At 44.8% G+C, this 27,827-nt stretch overlaps 1 protein-coding gene across 1 annotated transcript in view; it reads left to right on the top strand.

Annotated features, from left to right (window-relative positions):
* The first annotated feature begins 267 nt into the window (after positions 1 to 267).
* Positions 268 to 27,827, top strand: part of clcn2b (chloride channel, voltage-sensitive 2b) — a 120,373-nt gene continuing 92,813 nt past the window's right edge. Inside the window, exons 1-2 of the mRNA XM_056611816.1 lie at positions 268 to 543; positions 23,065 to 23,206. Coding sequence (XP_056467791.1) covers positions 493 to 543; positions 23,065 to 23,206 — 193 coding nt within the window. The 5' untranslated portion in view covers positions 268 to 492. The remainder of the gene's footprint in view (positions 544 to 23,064; positions 23,207 to 27,827) is intronic.

Here is a 27,827-nt window from a genome sequence, read left to right as displayed (position 1 = left end):
GTAATGTTATAGCTTATGTCAAGGTTGTCACCTTGGTGAGTTTTGAATTATTAACTTAGACTGCAACATAATTTCGATTTGGATGTGGTTAACTTTTTGAGAAAGTTTGAAATATTCAGTCAGGGAAATCACACCCTCATGTGTGCAGAGGACGCTCTGTTCAGAAAGCTTCAGAGAATTGGACCGTACCATTCCAGCTCTAGAGGGGAGGACCAGAGATCTCAGTCCAACAAGTCCCGCCTCCTTAGCCTGGATCTCAAAGGAGACTCCGAGGGTATAAAATGCAGCAACTTAGTTCGGCAGCATTTCCGAGACAGAGTTCCTCCGGTGCACTCTCTCCGCCTGATCTCGCGGCATTGATTGGCCGAAAATATTGATCACTGGATCCAGAAGAAGTGCGTCTGGTCTCATTCAGAGTTGAAGAGTTCCCACCGCCGCGTCTCTTGAGCCGGGCAGGAGTTCCTCCCTGCCGCGTCTCCTGCGCACCGCGCCATGGCCGGGGACGGAGTGGACCAGCGCGCCCTGCAGTATGAGCAGACTCTGGTGAGTTCACTTGTTGCTTTACCTCCAGTGCCTCCACGTGATCCGAGCTGTGGGGCGTCCCACGGCGGCCCGCTCTGATGTTCCCTACAGGAGGTGTCGGTACAGTCAGTCACGGCAATCCTACCTGGGTTTGGTACCTGATTTGTTTCCGGTTAAACGGAAAAAATCAATGCGTCGCTCAAACTTGACACCATGGAAAAAATGGCAATATTAGTGAAATATCTGGATTTGCAACCCCCCCCTCCAAGATAGCCTGGGAAGATAACCGGTGAGGTTATCTTCCCAGTTACTTTTCCAGATAACTCACCGGTTACCTTAACATTTACCACTCGTTTCACTCACATGTGGTAGATTGACACACATTGAGCTCGTCTGGTCTCCAGTCACCAACAAAGTGCGTGGGCTTAATCGATAGGCTGCCTCTTAAACAATGAGCGCTTTCAACGGTTTGCCCAGAAGGAGTTATAAGAGACTCCAATCACCGTGGGAGGCCGTCTACCGTATGAATGAACAACCGGACAGGTGCACACGCACAGGCCTTTGGAGTGCGTGTGCAGCCTATGGAGAGGCGCAATGCATTGTATTTACGCACAATCATTTTCCTTTCCTCTTGCATAATTTATCCTTTGAACCGCCTGTTGTCCAGTGTAGCACTTTTTAACTTTGCCCTCTAGGGTCTCTTATGCATGCGTGTTTCAGAGTGAATGGCTGGGATGTGAACTGTGAGGGAGCACTCTCTTTACAACTTCTGTCCAACGGAAGGCAGATCCTCTGTGTGAACAAGGTTTATAGTCCTGCTTACAGTCCCATTCAGGAGCCCACCAAGGCTTTGAATTAAGAAACCACAACTGGAACACTTGTTTTAATCGCCTCAATCACCCCCCCTGTGTGTGTGTGTGTGTGTGTGTGTGTGTGTGTGTGTGTGTGTGTGTGTGTGTGTGTGTGTGTGTGTGTGTGTGTGTGTGTGTGTGTGTGTGTGTGTGTGTGAAAACGATTACACAACAAGCCACCCGCCGATTCAGCACTGGGCCCTGCTTAACTTGCGTGGTCTCGTGCTCAGCTTTAAAAGTCTCTCTCTCTCTCTCTCTCTCTCTCTCTCTCTCTCTCTCTCTCTCTCTCTCTCTCTCTCTCTCTCTCTCTCTCTCTCTCTCTCTCTCTCTCTCTCTCTCTCCCGGTTCTCTCTCTCTCTCCCGGTTCTCTCTGTCTCTCACTCTCTCTCTCTCCTCTGTCTCTCTCTCTTCCACTCTCACTCTCTCTCCTCTGTCTCTCTCTCTCTTCCACTCTCTCCCTCTGTCTCTCCCCAGTGGGCTGCCGTAACACGCAGCCTTTGTCTGGCTGCAGCTGAGGTGGTGGTGTGGGCATGTTGTTGTGGGCAGCCGCGGCTCAAAGAGATCACTGTAGTGGACATGTGGACGGAGAAAGTGCTTGTTCACTTCATAGCAGAAACATTCCCAATGCTGCTTCTCACACGCCCAGAGACCTGGGCTGCACCGCTGTGGCTTGCTGCTGGTTGCATGGTTTCACAATTCACACACGCACGCACGCACGCGCGCACGCACGCGCCCCGACCCATAACCTAATCAGCTCAGTGATTTGTAGTATGGGTAGTATATATTTCTCGAACAACTTTGTTGTTAATAGTTATTACCAACCGTGCTTATAGCCCTGCCTTTGGGTCAGGTATGTGTGTGTGTGTGTGTGTGTTAAGGATGTCCAGAGGTCTGTAAAGGTATATGAAGTGTTGCTGTCCTTTACTGTTGGCCTCCATCAGAGCTTAGTGTTAAGGTGGTATGGACCCTAGGATGGACCTATGGGTGTTTTACTGATTGAATATGTGTTTGACTGCATCACTCACATGTCACTGAGGCTCAACCACTACACTCTAAAAAGGGTTTAATTTCCTCTTACACAGCCGTAATAAGGAAGTGAGAGAATTGTGAAAGAATTGTGAAAGCTTTCCATCAACAAATGTATGCTTGCGTCCAACAATCCATCTTGCCCCTTTGGACAAAAGCACATTGCAACATTGACGGCTGTATTTACCTGGTGTGAGGACGGCCTTTGAAGCAGCCCTCAGCTGGCGTTTGATGTTGGCCCTCCCCATCCCGACCATCACTTCATCAGCTTTTGTGTAATGGTATAGTGGGTGGAGGTCAGGGTGTGTGTGTGTGTGTGTGTGTGTGTGTGTGTGTGTGTGTGTGTGTGTGTGTGTGTGTGTGTGTGTGTGTGTGTGTGTGTGTGTGTGTGTGTGTGTGTGTGTGTGTGTGTGTGTGTGTGTGTGTGTGTGTGTGTGTGTGTGTGTGTGTGTGGCACTTAGCTTAATGGACCAAAGGGCTCTGCGGACAAAACAGGCCAAGCCCATTTATTTCTCTCCTCTTTCGCTAAATGACCAATCTAGAACAAACATACCGATGGGTATACCGGCCTCAATCCCCCGGGTATGGGGAGTGACACCCTCCCCATACCCCTTACCCCCCACCTTCACCACCTAGGTGAAGATTAACTACTGGTAATTACTGAAATATTGGAATGCAACAAAGGGAATGCTCAGGTGAAAGGTGTGTGTGTGTGTGTGTGTGTGTGTGTGTGTGTGTGTGTGTGTGTGTGTGTGTGTGTGTGTGTGTGTGTGTGTGTGTGTGTGTGTGTGTGTGTGTGTGTGTGTGTGTGCCCATTGACCTTGATATTATTTAGACCTATGCCACAGAGGCAGCGCTGACATTCAACTCCTAACAAATGAAGTTTTGACAATGATTACGTGAAAGAAAATTTTCCATCCAGTCAAAAGGCAGTCAAAAGGTTACGGCCACTCTGAACTTCTAGGGCCCCCAGAGGTCAGAGGAGGAAGAGCAGCCCAGTAATGTGATGATCGCTGGTTTAGTGGGTGGTGGGCCCGCTATCTAGAGGGTGAATCGGTTCCCTTCCAGCGTGTGTTTACAGGAACCAGTCCACTGGCCGCTTGGCTGGACTCACTGTTTTTGTGTCATCCTTATCTTCTTTTTAGCATACATTTCCTTACAATTTTGTTGATGGAGCTATTCTTTTGACACCAACTGCATGTCAACAGAAGGTTACAAACCCCTGGGGGTGGAAAGGGGAACACACACACACACACACACACACACACACACACACACACACACACACACACACACACACACACACACACACACACACACACACACACACACACACACACACACACTTTACCTCAGTTTGGAAATATCTTTGTATAACAGCCCATCTTGTTGTTCACGTTCTCAGAAGGGGAACTGGATGAGGTTGTTTTGAATCAAGGTACTTATGACTATCTTTCAACGTGCATTCTCTGGTGTCACAGGATCTCATTCTGGTCATGTGTGTGTAACCTTTTTGCCTAAAATCCCTCTAAAAATGGCGCTGGACATCAGACGCTCCCCCGGGCCCTTCCCCTCCTGTCCCCTCACCTACCTGCCACTCTGATGAGGGCTGCTTGAGGTCGGACAGGCAGTGCAGGTCAACATGTTCTGCTCCACAACGGGAGGTTCACTTTACTTAACCTTAAACATGGCTTTCCATTTCCGAAATGTACGATTATTTTAATTCACCAATAAGGAATATCGAGAACAAATGGTAAATCTTTAATTTGCTTTCCTGCGTAGTAATGATTGTGGCTTAAGGCCCATGACCTTAGGTATGTACCAGGTTCAGGTCTCTGAAGGTCTTTAAAACTGATCCATACCTGAATGAGAAATCAGCTTGACGTGTGTGTGCGTGTGCACACTAACTGTTGCTGAGCTGCTTTGTGTACAGCTGTTAATGCTCCGTAGTGGCACCTCAGAAGTCCCTAAAGACACCCTATTCTATATCATAGATATATCAAATTATTAGACGTATATTGTCCCTGATGCTGCCCTGAGTTTGGTATATTGTATTTATATAGTTAAAGTGTTTAATTTATGAAAGTGTACAGCTGGATTGACTGACCCTGCAGCCTTTGAGAATACTTTGGGGACATTTTGAAGTCAATGTATTGGTTGTGTTCGCTGGACCCAAACTGGCCATCACTGAGGACAGCCCGCCTGGAAACTTCGGTGTTGGCTGCACAGGGTGCGTTTGTGTTAGTGTTACAGATGGCTGCTGAAAAGTGATGCCATGCCACTGAGAAAGAGGAGAGATTAAGTTGTTGAGTTGGCCTGCTCTGTCCAAGGGCCCTGGGCTAATTAAAAGACACACACACACACACACACACACACACACACACACACACACACACACACACACACACACACACACACACACACACACACACACACACACACACACACACACACACACACACACACACACACACACACACACACACACACACACACACACACACACACACACACACAGAGAGAGAGAGAATGAAAGACAGAAGACGCGCGCACACACATACAGACCAAAATGCCTCTGCATTCACTGTGTGTGTGTTTGTGTTTGTAAAGAGGATGCTGCTGCTGTGTGTGTAAATGGTTTCTAATTAATGCAAATTGGCTGCAATGCTAGCATTTCAAAGGTGTGTGAGTGTATGTGTGTTTATGTGAATGTGTGTGTGTGTGTGCCTCCATTCATTCAACTACTACAGACCACATTTTTTCCTGAGGCTAGGCATTTGCTCTGTTTTGATATGGGAAGGGGCGTGCATGGTTTAACAATAACCTTTTTACCATTACAATTACAAGTTCTGTCCTCCCAATCTCAAATGTACGAGCAAATGATGCAAGGGCTTCAAAAGCAGAGCTTGTCTCTGAAGCCTAACTTGTTGTTTCTCGGTGGCATCCTGTTTTTCCAAAGGTTGAATTTGAATTAACTTGTGTGTTGTGACTCGGCCCCCAGCATCTGGGGCCCCCAGCTCTGCCGTGCTAGGAGAGGACTCGCCCATCTCAAGCATAGTGTAAAACTGCCTTTGTTTGTATGGTTCTGTCTATATGGAGTTGTTGTGGTTTTGGTTGTTTGTGCTTTGGTGTCGATGGAAAGGCGAATCTACAGCATTATATTCCTGAAGAATGACTGCACTACCCAGACTCGCTCCCCCACCACAACACTGCATTCGCTGCTGCACACACACTTTACCAACCGGCATCCCTGGTCCAACACACTCCACTGTACCCGGAGACAGCTCACAAACGCGTACATGTGTGGCTGCGCTATCACACTACCTCCTTTATTATTGTTCTGATTGAGAGTCCCCTAGAGGCCAAATGACGTACTGTATCTTTAAGGAAAATTAACTCATGTTGACTCACCTGGATCTATACATTTACATTTAGGGGATTTTGCTGATGGTTTTATCCAAAGCGACTTACAACCATTCATTCCCACAACGACGGCGGAGACAACCACGAAGTGCGACAGCCAGCTTGTAGGGAAGAGTCAGGGTGAGGCATCTTGCTCAGGGACCCCTCGACACCCAGCTATATATATATATATATATATATGTATATATATATGAGCTGAGAAATGCATGAGACAGCGTGGTTAGGGTACGGAGCTGGAGGACTTTGTGGGTGATGTTTTATCCCCGACGAGGTTTCAGAGAAATAGTTGACGTGTGTGCTGAATCACTCTGTCAGACCAGTTACGTATTTAGAATCAGTATCCTTCCGATTACCGTCACAGTTGGCTTGCTCCCATGTTGAAGGATGAAAGGCTCAGAAAGTGTTGTTGAAACACAAATAAGCCAGAGAACGGGTGGGATAATCCTCTGGTTCAGCCCCCTGTGAGGTGATGTCCTCAGCACTGCCCAACAATCTCTACATCTCTTCCACACCAAAGATATATATATATATATATATATATATATATATATATATATATCCCTTATACAACAGTACTCCAACTGGCCATTCCTACAGTAACAGTGCACACTAAAAAAAAAATCAACAATATTTACAGTATAAAGAAACTCTAGTTCGGATCGGGGTAGATATAAATAAGGGATCTGTCAAAAACATGATCAATCATATAATATGATTTGAAGTGGGTGTGTGTGTGTTTTGTATAAGAGAGTGGGGAGATCAGTGTTCATAGTCCTGATGGTAGTCCTTCTTTTTTCTTGGCTGACAACTGCAGCAGAAAGAGTCCCTTGTTGGGGGAGTGGTGTTCCTTTATGGGCAGCTTTAGTTGTGGACCTATGGGTGGATTGGAGAGTCCTCCTATCCTAGGGCCAGGCTATGGTGCTTCCTTCAGGAAGCTCTGTGCAGCTTCCGTCTGTGTGGTCGGCTGATGTCAGATCCCCTGTGATGTCTCCCGGGTGTTTCACCCACTCCACGGCCTACTGGAGGGGGTGTGTACCCAGGCTGACCCCATGGGGCCTGGCAGGACTCACAGGAGGGCGTTCACTGTTCAGTCCTGGCACAATCAGCTCTCCAGCCGGTCTGAGAGGAACTATGGTGTTGAAAGCTAAACTTTAAACAGCGGACATTAGTCCAACATGGCCCCCCTGGATACCTTCAGGATGAGAACGTGTGCAGTGCAGGCCTTCAGAGACCACCCAGTCCGTGGGTCTGGACGAGGGAGGAGGGCAAGGTTCCAGTCCTTTTCAGTGTCTTCCATGACCACTGAGGACAGCAGGCCAAGGCTGGAGAAGCCTTCTGAGGCACAAGGACAGTGTTGGATGTCTTGAAGCAGGCAGCCACCACAGACCTAGCCAGGGAGAGGTTCAGTATTGATGTAGCTGATTAGCTCTTAAGGACTCAGATATTCTGGAGCTCCAGCAATCCCGGTGTTCCCACTGGTCAGAGCCATCCTCAGCCCCCCTCCACGGTCACACACTGTGTGTGCTCATCCACCGCAGTGGAACTCACTGCAGCTACCCTAACAATGTTAAAGGGGTGAGATCTTTTCCCTTTGCCTTGCATTGTTATATGACGTATTTAAACATGCTTTACATCTGCTAAGCTAGAAAAATCTAACTCTGAGCAAGGTCGAGTAAGACGCCCCTCAATAAGAGTGTGAAACGGCTTGTTTGCGCTCAAACTTTACTTCTGTAATAGTGTGACATCAGACTATAGTGGGCGGTGCTGAAGTGCAGAGGTCCCGCCTTCCGGCTACCCGCAATGTAATCAACTTCCTTGAGGGTGTGAATTTGCCGACGCACACGCAAAATGTTCGACCAATCAATTCACAGCAGACTGGGCTACTCGGGAGTGGGGCCTTAAAGCGACATGAATAATAAGGTGTATTTCTAACATACAGGCATGTAACACTATTCTAGTTGTACCTCCGAATGCCATTATTGACCCTAAAAAGCATGATATGGGAACTTTAATATAAGCAGTCGCAGACGAGCTAGCTGTGTTAAGAAGCGGGAAAAAATAATGGATTAAGAATCCGTTTCTGTTTAGCGTTGGAGCAGATTGATGGACGGCTCCATGAAAGGCTGGCCAGGCTGCAGCTTCTCATGTCCTTTGGTTTGTAATCCCATGAGCGGCCCTTCACTGGGTGACAATGGACACCTGTTGTTCCTCCGCAGTGGGAAGAGCGGTGACTCACCTGTGTCTGCTCCCCGCTAACACACAGCACATTCATCTGGACCGCCTGTCACCTGGCCCCCTCCACCCCAGCCCCCCCCCCATGTCCTCCTGGTCCTCGCTCCCTTGAGAAGCAGCAGGATATGCCTATGCTACACAGACAGGCAGGCAAACAGACAGACATCAAGGCACCACTGTCAATTCAACTTTCACACGACAAAGACCAAGGGAGCACGCACACACACACACAGACACAGACACAGACTTATGATTTAAATGTTTCTGTATTGACAGTTGTGCGCGTGTGCGTGTTTAGGCTGAATGATATGGTAAAGAAATACTATTGCTTTTATTTTGAGAGATATTAAGATAAGTATTTATAATGATCGTTTTTGCATCACAATTTACAGTTTCATTGACAAACATTACATCTGGAGAAAAGATGTGTAGGCAAGGGCATCTCTACAAAATGTTGATAGACAAAAAATGTTTGCATTTTGATATTGCACTTGGCCATTGTGCTAAGATCATATTGTTCAGTTCTAGTGTGTGTTCACGTTTCTCACATTCTGAACCCCTATCTATCTGCATTTTCGTGTGTGTGTGTGTGTGTGTGTGTGTGTGTGTGTGTGTGTGTGTGTGTGTGTGTGTGTGTGTGTGTGTGTGTGTGTGTGTGTGTGTAAAAACACAACCAAACCAACATTTTTTATTTTTACTGCAAGTGGGCGCATGCTTTGTGTGGCCGGGGTTAAGGGAGCCGTGGGCTCTGATTGGCTCTCGGCAGGATGGATATGGACAGCATAGATCGGAGGGTCAGAATGTGAGATACCAAAAAAACGCTGACTGAGTTGTTTGCTGTGCCTGAGTGAGCCACTATCTTTTATATTAGATTCCTCTCTCATCACTCCACTTTATTCTAGACCGATCGATGGATGTTAATTTTAGGCTGCCTTATTGCCTCCTCCTCTCTAACATCTCTGCTCTCTCTATATCCACGCTCCACCACTCTCCTCCCACAGCGAGAGAGAGAGAGAGAGAGAGAGAGAGAGAGAGACTAATAGATCACATATGTTGATATTCGTGTTATTTTCATAATGTTACTGCTGTGTTTCTTAAACAGGACAAAAAAAATAAATCCACTCTCAAGGAGCTATTGAAATCAGGAAGTGAAAACATTTGCTCAAATATATTGAACTGCAAACTGTAGGCCTATTCATCATTGCGGATAAAATTATGTGGGTTATGTCTGTCTGAAACAAACTGAATAGATCTGACACATCGCCATAAGCACAGAGTAGGGTTCAACTGCTTGATTCATTGTTATTCGTTCTATCCTATAATTATAACATAATTATTACAACATAATTATTATGTGTTAAATTATAACAAGTCAACAATGTTGACTTGTCCCTCAAATGTTACAACCCAGCCATATAGAACTAACTGAGGGTGTGTGTTCTGCCTCATGGTTGTCAATAATAAAACTAAACAATGATTTATATGCCATATATCATACACCATATGCAGTCATTACTTCAGCAGCACACAATAAATGACAATAAAACCATCACCATGATGACGGTTCTGAGCTCCAACCCGACCGCGGTTAGGTTAGACCTGGCTGTCAGGTGGCCGCGGCGGGCGTCAGGTGACCGCGCCGGGCGTCATGTGACAGTGGCGAGCGCCAGGTGACCGCGTGGCCGTCAGGTGGCCGTCATGTGACAGCGGCAGGCGTCAGGTGACCGCTTGGCCGTCAGGTGACCGCGGCGGGCGTCAGCCGACTGCAGTGAGTGGATATGATCTCAGCCGTGTGTCAGAGAGGAGCCCTTTTGCCTTTATTTCTAATGCTACATGCAAACCATGCCGCTTCCGTCCCCTGTTATCATTCCATGGACAAATACACCAAACGTGCAAAACGGTGGCGTAATGAGGGAACACTGCAGCGTAACGAGGTATCAAACACCTCGATACAGAGCAGAGGCCGCATATTTCAAATGTCGGCTGCATTTTTATGGAGCCCTCATTAATTTCCATCCCCTGGTCCAGGCTGCTGAGTATGAGTCATAGATGGGATGAGGAGCCTCCTAAAACGACTCTGCTTGGGTTATTACCATTCCCTGCTCACCACTGTGAGCAGGGATCGGTCTGTGTACAGTAAAGGCATGTACTGTACACACACACCCACACTGTGTGGGGGTGTGTGTATGTGTGTGTGTGTGTGTGTGTGTGTGTGTGTGTGTGTGTGTGTGTGTGTGTGTGTGTATGTTAGTGTGTGTTGGCATTAATTTACCACGTTTACCACACACACCTGAGTAAACAGTTAGTACTGGCTTCAAATCTTTTTCGGTTCCTATTAAATCTAATGATTAACAGGAGATATACTCATTTAACATTTATTGAATACAAAACATCTACAAACATACAGTAAGTATAACATTTATGCGACAGCAAAAGGTAAAAGGTAGCTAGCATGGCCTATAGGCCGGCCGTGGATTTGTCGCTCAGACCCCCCTCAGTCCCCCCTCAGCCCCCCCTCAGCCCCCAGGGCCTACAGCAGAAGATTTCTCAAGATGCATTGTGACAATTAACAAAGTCATTTAAAAATGTGAGAAGTGGAACTGATTCCAACTCAACTTTGTCAGAAACTATTGAAGTACCAAACTTCAGTCAACGCCCCTCCGCAGTACTCACTGGTACCAGTCCCTGTGAGCGTCCCCGTGTCTATCACCCTGTCAGGGGATCTTAGGAGTTATTATATACTTATTGTATGCCATACTTAGTTATAGTACTTAGTTGTGTAGCATCTTATCCTAGCTATCTTTGTTTTGTACGGGATAGGTTAACCTAGCGATTGTTACTGCTGTGAACTTGGTTCTATGAACATCCTTACTGTACCGACAGCGATATATTGTTGTTTCTCCTTCTTCTGACAAGTGTACTTATTGTAAGTCGCTTTGGATGAAAGAGTCTGCCAAATTCCCTGAATATGAATGTACATTTAAAAGTAGTGTGCGGCAAATGTGTGTCTTTTGTTTTTTGCTGGGGAGCAAGTTTAAAGCTCAAGGACAAGCGACCCCACCTCGTTATCGGAGCACAAACATTAAAGGGCTTAGTAAGCGCTTAGTAAACCACGCTTAGTAAAACACACACGCACGCATGAACGTGCGCACACACACTCTCTCCGACTCCCTCTCTGACTCTCTCTTCAGGCTCATAATTCTCTGTTTAAGTTTAGCTGAAAGGCATCCATCTACACTAGACGCACACACAGTTTTTGTATTAAGCAAAGTGAACAGATGCTAAGCCTAATGATGAGTCAGGTGTGTGTGTGGAGCAGTAGGGGTATGAGGTGAAGACACAATGCAGGCGGTGCCAGTATGTGCAGATTGCGGGAGGTCTCTTACACACAAACTCACACACTGTGAGTGGTTGTTTGGATACGGTGGCGAGCAACCTTTATTCCATTACAGATATTGATACGGTGATCTCTCCGCCCCTCTTGGCACTTTGCTGTATCTCCTCCTCTTCTTCACCTCCTTTCTTCCTCACACTCAGCATCTTTTTACTTTAACGTGACCTTTGAACCTTGTCTGCTGTGTGTGTGTGTGCCCATGTGCCCGTACTGATGGAGGTGAGACGGGGCCTTGCACTCTGCCCCCTCCTGGGCTGCTGTCACCAGATCTACGTCCAGCCTCCATGGCTGCGTCCCCATTCCCACCCTCTGCGGTGCGTCTGTTTGCCTTAGCCCTCTCAATTTTCCATCCTCGCTATCTTCTCTCTCTCTCACGTGTTTCCCACACTCTCTGCTGCACCCCTGTTCTCTCTCACTACCTCTCACTCTATCCCTCACTTCCATGTTGCTTAAGCATCTCAATTAGCATTTATTTGATGAATCATATCAATTTGAAATGATGACAACAACAATCAGTATGGATTATAGAACATAACACATGAAGAGCATACACAATACACAACGCTAAGAAGTGCTGAACAACCTAAATGTCTGGATGGGGACCACCATAACCTTTTATCAGGCTGTTATTGTTGTATAGCGAGTCCTGTTATTGTCACAGCTGTGTGCTCCGCGGAGGAGGCTGGTGGCTGTGGACACTGTGTCCCTTCCCTGTGTGAGCGCTGGTGCCATGGCGTACCGACAGAGAGAAGGACCGACCCGTGTTACACAGCCTTTCTTCGCTCTCTGTTTCTCACTTCTCCACTCCTTCTTTTCAAACCCTAGTGATTGACAATAATCACACTTTAATGGCAATACCAGAAGCATCATGTTGTCAGTTTGTTTCATCAAGTAAAGAATCTTGATGCCTTAGTGCATTTTTATAAATTGCAAATAATAAATTTCCTTTGATGAACAAACTGGCAAGGTGTTCCAAGTCCCAGTTTGGTTGAGAAGGGCAATGTAACATCAGTGTTGATATCACTTAGTTCAAGGCTGTCTTCATGTTCAGCAGCTGGCCATGTCTGAACTGAGTATGTTTTCTTGTTTTTGTGGGAAATATGCCTCTCAAAGTTTTTACTTGCTGTAGTTTCGCTGAAGCGGAACCTCCCATTGTTCCCTGAGTTCTGTGGTTCCCAACCATCTCTGGCCTGTTACCTCATTTCTAGCTGAAGATGTTAGGGACCTAAACTTCCACATTTTGCATCTGCCTCCAAACCAACAGTTATTACCCTATCCACGACTGCTGAAATGACATTGGTGAATGTTATCAAATTTCTCCATTAAAAACTGAAGTAATAATTGCCGTGGTCATTTTCCTATACACAAGTCTCAGCAAAAAGTTGCATTAGGGCATAAGGCATTACAAGAAAAGAAAAGGTAATATTTTACTTGGTACAAATCTCAGTAACGCACGTTACAATGCACTTTAAACCCGAAATTAACTTATTTGTTTTTATACAAATTAGCCAACACCGTGAGATTCGCAGAGGAGAAAAAAATCTGCGCAAATGTTTACTTCCTCTTACTGCTAGAGGAGGAGATCACGGCAACAGCAGAGTCCAGGGGGGCTGGTTGTAGTCTTTTGACTCGGTTCTCCGTATCAACAGTGGGGCTAGAACGGAGTGAAAAGACTACAACCAGCCTGCCTTTCCGTTCCCGGTCAAGGAGCAATGTTCCCGCCATTGAGGCTCCTGGTTCCATCGGACAAATGTCTATGGGAAAAAAACATGGGGTTTTTGAATTATCGTGCATAACAAACTCTGTAGGTGGCGAAGAAGTAAAAGCTTCTCACAGTTTGAACTACACACATTTTCCATCTAGATTCCACTTGGATTTTGGATTGTCGGTGCCGTTAAAGTAGTTAACTATTAGGGCTGGGTAAAAAAATTGATTGAATTGATTTTGGATCGATTTCATTACAATTTTGCAATATCGATTCATAGGGCATAAAATAGATTCGTTTTTTTATTATTTTTTTGTTACCATTATTATTATTTTTGCACTTTAATAAACTATACCTTAATGCAATTTGCAGTGATGGAATGTTGTAGTTCAAGTACGCTTTCACAGTACTACCTTTCTAATTTCAAAATTGCACTTTTGAGACTTGAAACAGTTTTATTTACAGCTCAAATTTAAACTGTCCAATTTACAAGTTTGCACTTAAAACCTGTTGTTTAAGATGAGGAGAAAAAATAAAGTACATTTGTATTTTGTAACACAGTTGAGCCATTTTCATTATTTAAGAGCAGATTGAATCCAATCGTGATTAATCGATTCAGAACCTTATGAATCTAAATCGAATCGATTTAGGAAATTGGCCACGATACCCAGCCCTATTAACTATTATGAAGAAGCATTAACGGCACCGACAATCCAAAAATCAAGTGGAATCTAGATGGAAAAAATGTGTAGTTCAAAACATGAGCAGCTTTTACTTCTTTGCCACCTACGATCATTCAAAAACACCATGTTATTTCCCAAAGACATTTGACTGATGGAACCGGAGCCTCTGAGGTGGGACTTATTCTTCAGAGGTCTATGAGTCTTCCAACCGAAATCAATGGATTTACAAGATGCCAAATAAAACACGACAGAAACTGTATTTAGGTGAGTGCTGCATGCATATTGCTATATTGTTCGTCTCAAGTTTTATTCATTCTTTCTTTATTATTCTGTACAAACTTTGGGACCTATCTCCTTCCTAAATTTTTCACTTAGAGACTCCATTCCAATTTTAAAATATTTTTTTCAAATACCTGAGACAGGACAAACTTTGGTGTCAACCTCTCTATTTCATCCTAGACAAACCAGAAAGGGAGCTCAATGTCTTTTTTTTTTTTCTTTTTTTTTTTTTTACAATTTACCGTAGTAGGCTCTAGCTCTATTGATTACAATATGAATACCTCAAGTGACAGTAGGCAAGGCAAGGCAAGGCAAGGCAAGGCAACTTTATTTATATAGCACTTTTCATACACAAGGCAGACTCAAAGTGCTTCACATATAAACATTGTCATACAATAAAATAAAATAATAATAGATAAGTAAAAGAAAAACATATGCAAAGAAATGGGTAAATTAAAAAGGCATTTTAGTATTAAAATAAAAAATAGAGGCAAAGTTAAAAAGCTTTTTAGAAAGTGCAATGTATTTAAGATTTTAGCAGAAGGCTATAGCAAACATAAAAGTCTTCAGTCTTGTTTTAAAGGTGCTCAGAGTTGGGGCAAGTCTTAAATCCTCTGGGAGTTTATTTCAGCTATTTGTTGCATAGTAACTAAATCCTGCTTTCCCATGTTTTGTGTTTACTCTGGGGATAATTAACAGATTGGTCTCAGAGGATCTTAGTGGTCTAGAAGGCTGATGTAGTGGAAGCATATCAGTTAAATATTTTGGGCCTAAACCATGTAGGGATTTATAGGTTAGCAACATGATTTTAAAATCAATTCTCTGACCTACAGGAAGCCAATGTAACGATTTCAGAATTGGTGTAATATGATCAAATTTTTTGGTCTTTGTTAGAACTCTAGCAGCAGCATTCTGAACAAGCTGAAGCTTCCTCAGAGTTTGTTTTGGGAGACCTGTGAGGAGACCATTGCAGTAATCAAGCTTACTAGTGATAAAGGCATGTACACGTTTTTGTAAGTCTTCGTTGGACATGAGCCCTCTAAGTCTTGCTACATTTTTAAGGTGATAATATGCCGATTTTGTAACTGATTTGATGTGACTGTCAAAATGTAAATCTGAATCCATGATAACCCCTAGATTTCTGGCTTTGATTGAGGTTTTCAGGGACAGAGAGTGAAGGTGTTGGGTTACTTTAAGCCTTTCCGTTTTAGAACCAAATACAATTATCTCTGTTTTGTCCTCATTTAGTTGAAGGAAATTTCGGCACATCCATTCCTTCACTTGCTCAATGCACTGGCACAGCAGATCTATGGGCCGATAGTCATTTGGTGATAGCGATACATAGATTTGCGTGTCATCAGCATAGCAATGATGGTCAATATTGTTATTTTGCATGATTTGCCCTAGTGGGAGCATGTAGATGTTGAATAAAGAGGGTCCTAAGATCGAACCTTGTGGTACTCCACATGTCACGTTGGTTGATTCTGATACAAAGTCGCCAATGGAAACAAAGTAGTTCCTATTTTGTAGGTAAGACCTGAACCAATTTAAGACAGTGCCTGAAAGCCCCACCCAGTTTTCTAACCTTTCCAGAAGTAATGTATGGTCTACAGTGTCGAATGCAGCACTGAGGTCAAGTAGCATTAGTATTGAGGTTTTGCCAGAGTCTGTGTTAAGACGGATGTCGTTTACAACTTTAATAAGGGCGGTCTCAGTGCTGTGCAGGGGTCGAAATCCTGATTGGAAGGTGTCATAGCAACCAGTTGATGCCAGGAAGTGATTTAGTTGCTGGAGGACAACTTTCTCAATGATTTTACTTATGAAGGGTAGATTTGATATTGGTCTGTAGTTGTTAATAATAGAGGCATCTAGGCTCCGCTTTTTTAAAAGGGGTTTAATAACTGCAGTTTTCAAAGCTTTTGGGAACTTGCCTGACTGGAGAGAGTTGTTAACTATCTGCAATATGTCCACTGCTAGGCAGTCGAAAACATTCTTAAAGAGGTTGGTAGGTATAGTATCAAGGCAACAGGTGGATGGCTTTAGTTGTGTCACAGTTTCCACAAGATTTTGAGAGTCTATAACATCAAAGCATGCCATCCTTGCCACGTAATTTTTGCCTGAACAGGGTGGTAGTCCAACATTTTTGTTTGACGTGGAGATATTGATGGCGCGTCTGATACCTTCAATTTTATCAATATAAAAAGCTGCAAACTCATTGCATTTCTGCGTGGAATGGAGATCAGGTGGAATTTCTGTTGGGGGGTTGGTCAGTCTGTCAACAGTTGCAAATAGGGTTTTTGCATTATTAGTGTTGGTTTTAATGATATTGGAGAAAAATGTTTCTCTAGCATTTTTTAAGTCTAAATTGTAGGCACGGAGGCTCTCTTTATAGATATCATGGTGAATATGAAGTTTTGTTTTACGCCAGATGCGTTCAACCTTCCTGCATTCTTTTTTCTGTGCTGTTACAGAAGCAGCTTTTCTCCAGGGTGCCTTTTGCTTTCCAGAAATCGTTTTAACCTTATAAGGTGCAATGATATCTATGACTTTCAAAATTTTCAAATTAAAGTTTTCTACAAGATCATCAGCAGAACATGGGTTTAGAGGTGGTAGCAAGGAGATGGCCTTTTTAAAAAGTACATTAGAATCTTCATTGATATACCGTTTTTTGACAGTGTTTGATTTTGTCTGTATGTCGGGAATAAAAGATATGTTAAAGAAAACACAAAAGTGGTCAGACAAGGAAGGATCAGTCACAGAGAGATCAGAAACATTGAGGCCCTTTGTGATAACCAGGTCTAGAGTGTGCCCCTTACAATGAGTAGCCTCTTTCACATGTTGAGACAGTTCAGTACTTCTATTATAAAATGTATTGCACCATGAGCCATTACTGCGACCATTATATTGTACTTTTGTTAGCCTTAAGCTTAGCTCAGTCATTATGCCATACCACATCACCTCCTGCTGCGTAATGAGCAGCATTGAACACAAGATTTATTAGAAGATCTATTGAGAACACCAAATCCATATTTCCTGTTATTTTGGTGAAATGAATGCTAAAGTAATCTAAAAGTAATGTAATGCCTCACAATTCAAAGACAGAAATATTGTAATAATGTTTTTAATATTGTAACTAATTTGAAATGACAGTAACAAGTAATAAATAATGCATTACTCTTTTGAAGTAACTTCCCAACACTGCAAGTCTATGAGACTTAAAACAAACAAAAAGGTTTGCTAAAATGTAATTTATTTTCTGAGTTTTTCCTCAATTCTGCAGTTTTTCACTGGTTACCCACTGAGACAACTGCATCAGGATTCTCCTCATGTTTCTGACAATCGAAAGTCTGCACAAATCTAGGTGGACACGCCCACTAGTGATGTCAGAAGGGGCAGATTTTCGAAGCAGCTTGTAAGGGCTTATCACACTCAGACCTGGTGGTATAATATGTCCCCTTTAACAGAATCCAACTGTCCCACCAGACTCCCCAATGGCAGTACTAAAGACGCTGAGGGCGGAGATGGAGGGTTTTACAGGAGGAGTTAGTTGAGAAGTAGCTAGCTATACCGATCAGACTGAAGACCTTATTGCACCCGCTACTCGGATAATATTTCTTAATTCGCTATAAGGATTAAGCTCAATGTGTCTGCTATTGTGTGTAGTGTAATAATGTAATGCCTGGATGTTACATTTATGTCTCCCTTTAGATATGTATTAACTTAATGGTTAGTAATGTACCAATTCAATTCCTATTTTATGTGTATATTTGTCTAGTCATGTTTTCTTTTTTTTCTAGTGCGGATATCGGTTGCTTTGTAATTATCTTATCTTTGTAACTATCTTTTAGTGGTTCATTATGGAAAAACAACAAACACTGCTACCATTAAACAAAGGAAATCCAATCTAGCAGTGTCCCTTGACCTCAAGCTGTAGAGACATATGAGATATTCAGCCAGCAATGGAGAGGGAGAGAGGGACTAATTGTGTTGGGAGTTAGAGGCGTGTGTGTGTGTGTGTGTGTGTGTGTGTGTGTGTGTGTGTGTGTGTGTGTGTGTGTGTGTGTGTGTGTGTGTGTGTGTGTGTGTGTGTGTGTGTGTGTGTGTGTGTGTGTGTGTGTGTGTGTGTGTGTGTGTGTGTGTATGTAAACAGTGGTCCTCAGAGCAGTCGTCCCTCTGTCTGGACGTGGGGACACTGGTGATGTGCAGCTGGCTGCTGGACATTGAGTTGGAGAGAGGGGGAGGCGTGCTGGGAGAGAGGGAGAGGACAAATAAAGACAAGAGTCTAGAGACTCTAGGACCCGTACCGCTTGAATACCACTGATCTTTTGATCCCATGGCTGCCATACTGGATTGTGTGTGTGGCTGTGTGTGTGTGTGTCTTCCCTCTCCCTCTCCCTGCCTGACTGCCTGTGACTTGTGCTTCCCAAAATGAACCACTCTAGATGCATTTAAATTCTGCCTGCATCGCAGTGTGAATTAAAACTCCTCCATATACTGACAGCTTCCCTCCTCTTCCTTTCTCTCATGACTTCCGTAGCTAACCGTCCTGCGCTCTCTCTCTCTCTCTCTCTCTCTCTCTCTCTCTTTCTCTCTGTCCCTCTGCCCCCCCTCTGTCTCTGTCGTCTCCTACCCCTGGAGACCCCTGTTATTTACAGTACACCCCCTTCCCCCATGTGTATTCATGTATCTACCCAGCCCCCTCCTCCATCTATTCATCCATCATTCCCCTCCTGATGCCCCCACCCCCCTGTTGCTGTGAATTCTTGACCCCCCCCAATTATTGACCTCTTGCAATGTCTTCACACGTACACACACAAGCGTATCACACTGGCTGCCGTTCCATATCCGGCCACACACACACACACACACACACACACACACACACACACACACACACACACACACACACACACACACACACACACACACACACACACACACACACACACACACACACACACACACACACACACACTGTCAGGGAGCTCATTAGTCCAAGTTAGTGATGGTTTGCTCGGGCAGAACGTTGCACTCCCTGGTAATTTTGGGTTGACAATCTGGACTATGGCCAGGTGTGTGTGTGTGTGTTCTGAGCCTTGTGAATTAGAGTTCAATATTCGGGGACTCCGATATTTCAGCCTTGGGAAGTTGGCTACAAACAACATGCCACCCAAGAGACGCATCAACACACACCCTAACACTCACATTTACCCACATGATGTGCGCTACGTGTGAAGACAGGTCAACCCAGTCGCCGCGTGCGAAGGATTTCCTCAGGCCAGCTTCATCTTGTCCCAGTCAGTGTTGCCAGATTTCCCACCCAATCTTGCAAAACTGGTCCCAGTACAGTGCGGCCAAGAAGAACCTCTTTCTCTGGCCCTCCCAGAGAAGCACTCACTCATGTAGAGGAAAGAGTCCGCCGCTGGCGAGTGCTGCAGGGTAACAAAGTTGTCAAAGAACAGTATAGACGGAGGGAGAGCTTCTCTCACTCAGAGGCAGGACATACAGGCTACAGGTGTAATGAATGTGTGTGTCTGTGTTTTCCTAAAATTGGAAACACATTAGACATATGTAAGAAAATCATGTTTGTATTAAAGGGCAATTCCGATGTGTAGTATTTTCGCTCGGTTCTCCGCATCAACAGTGGGTCTAGTACCGAGTGAAAAGACTACAACCACCCCCCCCTTTCCGTTTCAAGCCAGCCATTGTGAAGCAGGCAGGGGCGGTTCGAAATTAGCCAAATACTCGAGACAGGACCAATATTAAAAGGGTGTTAACAACTCTATTTCATCCTAGACAAACCAGAAAGTGGGCTCAATGTTCAAAATACCGGAATTGTCCTTTAATGATTTCAGAAGACATTAAGTGTTTGTGTGTGTGCGTGTGTATGGGTGTCCACTCTGCTGTGGGGTTCTGGGTAATCTCTAAAGTGTTGATTAAGCCCCAGTCCGTCCCCCTGGGGTCAACTAGATCTGTGATTGGCGGAGCCAGGGAGGCATGGCCCTACTGGGTTGTTCAGTAGATCGTCAGACAATAAGTGGAGACAATAAAGAACCCACTTCTCCTTCTTTGTGTCTCTCTCACTGTCTCTGAGCTCCTCTCTCCCTCCCTCTGCTGGGTCTTCTCAGGGGTCCCCTAGATGGTACCCCCCTTGGCCCGCGTCCCCCTGCGTGGTACCCCCCTTGGCCCGTGCCCAGGTCCCTCTCGCTGCTCTCAAGGCCCCCTGGCCCCCCTGGTCGGTCGGGATAGAGCTCTTCATCAACAGTAGACACCATGGTCTTTACAAAGTCCTCATTCCAGTAACAGGGATGCAGATTTGAGTCGATGAGTGAAATAAAGGACTGATCTGTTATCTGTCAACAGCTTCAGATTTGTTCAAGCTAAATATATGATCATCGGTCCTTTCAGCTGTAGGTGACCAGGGCTTGGCACCTCAGTGGGTTGCAGGTAGTCTTCCTTAGGCGTAAAGTTTGCGTCTTTCCTTCTGTTCATTGCTTGGCTCTGTGTAATGTGTGTCTTCTCATTGAGTTTGTTTGTTTCCATTCAGGTTATCTCCCTTTTTTTTAATCTGTAGAACAGGTTCACTCACTGAACTTTGACCTCAAGACAACCAGTATTGATTAAGATGGAGTCTTCCTTTTACTACCTGCATTCCGACAGGTCCCATCTCCTCCAGCGAGTGCTGGCTGTGATTGGTCAACCAGGCCTGCTGTGACCTATACGCATTGGTTTTGTGTGGCTATCTTCTCACCTTGTATCTCAAGTGCTTCTGGCCTTTGGACCCCTTGTGAAACACGAGTGACGGCTCACAGTAGCACTTCTCAATCAAAGAGCAGGAGGCAGGGTTTGCTAAGCCTTCACCTCGGATTTGGAATTGGCTCTCATTGCTGTTTCCCTCGTGAATAGCAATCCATTCATCCCTTTGTGTGATCATGGCGGATGAACCTGCTTTTGAAATGTCCAGGTTCTCCCTGTGTTGGATGCTCCGGCGTAGGCCTACTGGTGGAGGCCCACCCCTGGACCCCAAAGCGGGACACCTTCACGCGGCCTGTTCATCTGGGATCAATTAGCCCAGAAGGCGTGCGTAACTGAGGGCCTATTTCTGCCCGGGCTCAGGGTAATGACAGGCTTCCAACCAGGGTTGCCTTTATTCCGGAAAAGTTCAAAGATGGAAGTTGTTTTGTTTTTGCCTCTTTCTTTCTCAGAGGTGCATCTGAGCATCTATTTCTGCCCCTCTTGTGTTTGGCATTGCTTAATTAAGCCCTTGGGCCACCATCATGGCCACGGAGAGGAATTCTACCCAGAGAGCCATTCTTCATCGAGTCTCTGCATTTATTGTCGGGGAAAACCCCAAATCACCCTCACATCTCAGGCACATCTCTGGCTCTGTGCTTTCAGGTCTCCTTTCCACAGGTCTACAGTGTTGTGACTCTCCTGTCTTTTTTGTTTCCCTCATGCATCCATACTTTTTTCTAATTTGTTTTGTGTCAGTAGGAGGCCAGTGGCCTCCTGTTGCGTTTTCTGCCCATAAAAAGGAACGGCTTTATGTGTTATTCAACAAACCGCATAGTCAGACTGCAACCAGCGCACTCTGGTGTTTAAGGCTTCATATGAGCATCACTTCTGGTCTATAAATAAACCTTGATCTATGGGGTCTGGTATTTACTTCTTCATCCTTCCCACACTATACGGCTCTATCACTATCACGGTCCCTCATAACTCGGTAAAGGGATGGATTTCCAGAAAAACACTGCCTGCTGTATCCCTTATAGCTTTGGCGTGGGTTCCTCACCTACTGCGAGCAGAGCAGGGCTGCAGGCAGTGAGTCACATCTCAGCACTCCTCCTTAATAGACCATTGGCTTTGCGCCGCGTTTGGTTGACTCAAGACAAGGACAGCTCTTCTAATCCATGCCAACAAATCGTCAACCTGAAGATAAGCGAAGTAAATGAGTAATCTCTCCAAGCTGGTTCTGGCTCCATCTGATCTAATCACTGTCTGTTGGTCCATGGAGATCCTTCTAGGTCCTTCCACTCAGTGGATGTTGTTCAGTTGTTGGCTGAGCGGCTCGTCTGATTCCCAAGCAATGACCTTGAAGGCTTGATAACCTAATCATAAGACTTCCTTAATATGCTTCGGATCCACGCGCCAGCGAGGGAACGTGTGTGTGTGTGTGTGTGTGTGAGTGTGTGTGTGTTTGTTAAGTAAAGGGACAATTACTATCGTGGTGTGTGATAAGGGGCTTGTGATTATCCAAATACCCCCTGTATAATTCAAATGCATTTAATTATATGAGTAAAGAACAGAGGCCTCGTGAACAGGACAGTTCAGGGGCACATATTTAACCTTGATCCCTTTTATTACCACCAGTGATAGGACTGCTGCAACGCCACCAAACAATTACAATAACATGATTAGGCTTACTTATTATGCCTCTTGTTAATCATTGGCCGGAGCGTGGTGGCTTAACGCCCCGGTATTGCTGGGACCTGGAGAGGAGAAGAAGGAAGCCTTCAAACTTTCCTCTTCATGTTCGGTTCTGGTGGCCGAGGGGGATTCTGGGAAGGGAGACGTGAGATGCAGTGGCTGCTGAATTGTGTGTGTGTGTGTGTGTGTGTGTGTGTGTGTGTGTGTGTGTGTGTGTGTGTGTGTGTGTGTGTGTGTGTGTGTGTGTGTGTGTGTGTGTGTGTGTGTGTGTGTGTGTGTGTGTGTGTGTGTTCCTGATATTTAGGATTTATTTCAAATGTATTTGGTGCAATCTTATTTGGAGGCATGTGCCCAGTTCATAACAGGAGTATGGGCAACATGCAACATGCAACTCTAACTGTGTGTGTGTGTGTGTGTGTGTGTGTGTGTGTGTGTGTGTGTGTGTGTGTGTGTGTGTGTGTGTGTGTGTGTGTGTGTGTGTGTGTGTGTGTGTGTGTGTGTGTGTGTGTTCCTCCCCTCCAGATGTATGGGCGCTACACCCAGGAGCTGGGGGTGTATGCCAAGGAGGAGGCGGCTCGCCTGCGGGAAGGAGGCCAGCGCCGCTCCGTCGGCCGCTCCTTGGACCTGCTGGAGTATGACAAGGGACGCTGTGCCAAGTGTCGCAGTGAGTACACCCAGAAGACTGGCATTAACCCCCCAGAATACTCCCTATAACCCACCAGACCGCTGCCCATACCCCAGAGTCCTCCCCAGTGTGGGGGCCCCTGATACAGACCCAGGCACCCGGGACCAACAGCAAGGTCCTGACAGATCAGGGCTCCCGGGACCAGCAGCAAGGTCCTGACAGACCTGCGCTCCCGGGACCAGCAACAGGGTCCCAGTAGGGTGGTGTTGTGTTAATGAAGAGGCTCGAGACATTAGCTGCAGTACATGAGGTCTACAGGTGAGGGTGTTTGACCCCAAGATGAAGGTTCCGGGTCCCCTGGTCCGCAGGCTGCTGCACTGTGGACACCCTTTATCCCGATCTACCTGCAATGAATGAATGAGTAAATTAATGAACATGCCATGGGGAAATAGTTGTTGCCGAATCGTCTCATGGCATCTTTTAGCTGGCCTGAAGTATTGCAATATTTCGCAAACCGTGGTGAATTTGTGATAAGGCTAATCAAAATTTGATGATACATGCGTAATAACGCAGACAGCTGTTCTTGTGGTTTAAGTCCAGGCCGTGTACGGAGCGAATGCTGGTTTCGCATATCTCAGGTCCTTTATAACGTACACCTGGATCACACCTTGAGTTCAGGTCCTTTATAACGTACACTTGGAGGACACCTTGAGGCTCAGCCTGGATGCTTCATGAGCTGGCTTCAATGACAGGGTGAGATCTATTCCTGTTCACTCACAGCCCATCTCATTGTTCAGTGGGGTCTGTCATAGTGGGCCTCCATGTTTTAGGTCAATGAGTGCCTGTTAATATCCGATGCCAAGCCGAGCTAGGTAAGGGCCTAGGTTCTCAACTGTCATTTCCATTGCGTATTATTTGTATTTAAAGTGATATGTTGAGGGGGGCAATTATGTTCACTGTCAATAGTTTTGGGATATAATCACACTTGAGTCTACTAGCATATATCTAGATAAGGAAGAAGGATAAATATGACAAATATAACTTGCATCCGATTTTACTGTGGTTGCATTATGCATCATCATTGCACAGAAGAGAACTACATATGATCTCTCTGACACATTGACCGCCTTAACACTGACTGGTAGTAAAGTGCAGGAAAGCTAAATTCCTTGGCCCCTTCGTCCCCGACTGCAGAGTCGGCCTCTGCATGGCATTACCCCTGGAGTGCTGACTGGAAGCCTCCAGATGTGTGAGAAGGTTTAATACAGACTTGACGGGTGTCTGCAGGCGTAACAACAGGAACCTTCCAGGGTGTGTTCAGTGATGCTCCTTCTCTATGTTTTGTTGCAGCCTTAGCAGTTGGTTCATTATTGTCATAATGAACACACACTGTTAAAAAAAAATTACGTCAATGATGGTGTTGCAAGGAAAGTTTGACAGGTCGAGGTTGGATGTGAATAAATATACCGTGACGTGACATGGGAAATCAATTCACTTGCATGTGAAGATTGATTGCTTTTTTTTCATTCATTATCGTCTTACTTCAGAGCCGAAATTGTATTTGTACTTTTACTTGACATATTATTTAACTTTTTCATGGTATAAAATAATACTTCTAACTAGCTATAATTAATGAAAACATTCATGGTGTAATGTTCTCTCTTTCGCTCAGTCTCTGGCAAATGACTGTTGTAAATAAGCACCCTCTTCTGTTTCGAATAAGGTAATGCACCCGTTGTTCGTACACCTCTCCCAACGCTGTGTGTGTGTGTGTGTGTGTGTGTGTGTGTGTGTGTGTGTGTGTGTGTGTGTGTGTGTGTGTGTGTGTGTGTGTGTGTGTGTGTGTGTGTGTGTGTGTGTGTGTGTGTGTGTGTGTGTGTGTTGTTCTAGCTGTGCTTTTGTCCTCTCAGCTTCCATCTCAGAAATGATTTAATCTAGATGCTTCTAGTAGTGATGATTCTGAATTTGATTAGATTAGATTCAAAAATTTCGATTTGGTTGGGATATTTTGGTTACAATACCAATTCTGCTTGAATATGAAAGCGCTTGTAAGAGATGCGGATGTGTCCAGGGTTTATCTCTGTAGTACACCTGATACCCGTGTACCCGAGCGGATTGTTCCAGGGTGTCTCGACTTCTCTGTTTAATCTGCCCCTTCAGAGTTAAATCTACCGGGTCCCTAGTCTGAATCTACCGGGCCCTTAGTCTAAGGCCTAATCCGGATTCATTGCTCTACAAAAATCTCCACCTTAACCCTACCCCTACCCCTTACCCCTACCCCTTAACCTTACCCCTCAGCCCTACCCGTATGAAATGGGACGACAACCCTAAGATCCAGTTACAGTACGTCATTAGTAGTCGTTGACGGGGTTTTGATCTTTTTCTGGAATTTTACTGTATAGTTTCAGTTTAAATGTTTTAGGAATGCAACCTTACCCACAAGGAAAAACGTGGTATGATTAGATAAGAATATCATTCATGCTGACAATCTGTTAGAAACTGCAGAAACTTTATTTTGGATCAAACATTATACAAGATCAACATAATATATAAAACCCGAATAAACATAGAACTTGAGGTAGTATGCCATTCATGTAAAACATAAATATTAGGGGTGTAATGATTCACTGATACAAATCGGTATCTGATTGGATTAACACAGATGCGACTAAATTGATACGTGGGCCCCTGAATCGATTTAAAATGACCAAGAATCTGTCGATGCACCGATTTAAACGTTGTGAATCGGTTGTGAATAATTTTCACAAGGTACAGGAATGAAGGTGTTTAATATAGTGTATATGTTTATATATATATATGTATTTCGATATACATGGTGGAATTTATATAATATTGAATGTTTAATTAAATATTAATAATAGATAACTAGAAAATATTATTAGATAAATACGACAATATTATTAGATAAATACGTCATTGTAATTGGTAATGAATTTTACTTTACTTTACTTAGTGGCATTTGGCAGACGCCTTTGTCCAAGGCGACATACAACGTATAAAAAAACACATCATGACAGTAAGTGCCAACATAGCACAAACTGATAGAAGAAGGGGAAGTGAACATTTGTTTTTAGAAGGAGTGAGTGATCTGGACCCTAAGCGTCTAAGGCAGGGTGGAACAGCTGAAATAGGTGAGTCTTTAGATGTTTTTTAAAAGTGTCCAGACTGGGGGCCGAGCGGATGGGGCCCGGGATGTCGTTCCACCATTGTGGCAACAGGAAGGAAGACAGTCTTGACTGGGACTTTGTGGTGGTGTTGGCGCGGCGTAGGAGATGTTCCTGCGAGGAGCGCAGGGGTCTGGCAGGGGTGTAGGGCTGTATAAGCTCACTGAGATAAGATGGCGCGGACCCTGCGAGAACCCTGTAGGCCAGGGTCAAGGATTTGAATTTAATCCTGGCTTCGATGGGGAGCCAGTGCAGTGAGACCAGGAGAGGTGTTAAATGTGCCCTCTTTGGTTGTGAGAAGATGAGGCGGGCTGCTGCGTTCTGTATCATCTGGAGTGGTTTGATGGTACATGCTGGGAGGCCAGTCAGTACGGAGTTGCAGTAGTCGAGTTTTGACAAGACCATGGTCTGAACGAGAAGTTGGGCTGAGTACTGGGAGAGATAGGGTCTGATCTTCCTGATGTTGTATAGTGTGAATCTGCAGGATTTGGTGACTGTAGCAATATGTTCAGTAAAGGTGAGGCCATTGTCTATCATTACGCCCAAGTTTCGGGCAGTGTTGGTTGGTGACAGGGAGAGTGAATCCAACTGAACATTGATATGCTGGGAGATGCTCAGTTTAGCAGGGAACACTAGCAGTTCAGTTTTTAGCAGGTTAAGCTGCAAGTGGTGATCTTTCATCCAGATAGAGATGTCCCTCAGGCAAGCAGAGGTCCTAGCCGAAATTGAGGGGTCTTCTGGGGAAAAGGACAGATAGAGTTGAGTGTCGTCTGCGTAGCAGTGATAAGAGAAGCCATGGGAGAGAATTATTTTGCCTAGTGAGTTGGTATAGATGGAGAAGAGAAGGGGGCCAAGGACTGAACCCTGGGGAACGCCAGTTGACAGCTTGTGAGGTTTGGATAGCTGCTCTTGTCAGGACACACCAAAAGATTGCCCTTCCAGGTACGATTTGAACTAATGGATGGCATGTCCTGAGAGTCCAATTCCTGTCAGTGTGGATAGCAGTGTGGCATTTTATACTATTGCAAACTAACGTATATTAATAATATATATATTTTTTAATTTTACATCAGTAATTAGGAAGTTGATAACTCATTATGGATAAATAAATTATGGAGAAGGGTGAGATTAAATAAGTTTTCTTCTACTCACCCCTTTTCGAACAGGTAAAGCAAGTGTTAGACAGTTTATTTTCATTTGTGGTTTTCATTGTGTGTAAATATTGCTTTATTGTAACTGTCCATTTGTTTCATCATTTTATTTTATTGTTTACTATTGCTTTTTTTATTTACTCTTCGAAATAAAGGCTAATAAGATTTTTTAAAACAAACGATTGCATTACTTGGCAGGGGATTAAAGCTTATCTTCAACCTGGGGTCCCTAGAACATGGAACATATGGATATCATACGACATGAGCCCGGCAGCGCCCCGACTGCGGGCTGCCCGACCGCGGGCTGCCCGATATGGAAAGCCA

The sequence above is a fragment of the Gadus chalcogrammus genome, chromosome 16 (genome assembly GCF_026213295.1).
Source record: "Gadus chalcogrammus isolate NIFS_2021 chromosome 16, NIFS_Gcha_1.0, whole genome shotgun sequence".
Lineage (NCBI taxonomy): Eukaryota > Metazoa > Chordata > Actinopteri > Gadiformes > Gadidae > Gadus > Gadus chalcogrammus.
Note: the sequence above shows the minus strand (reverse complement) of the source record. Positions and strands in the feature narration are given on the sequence as shown.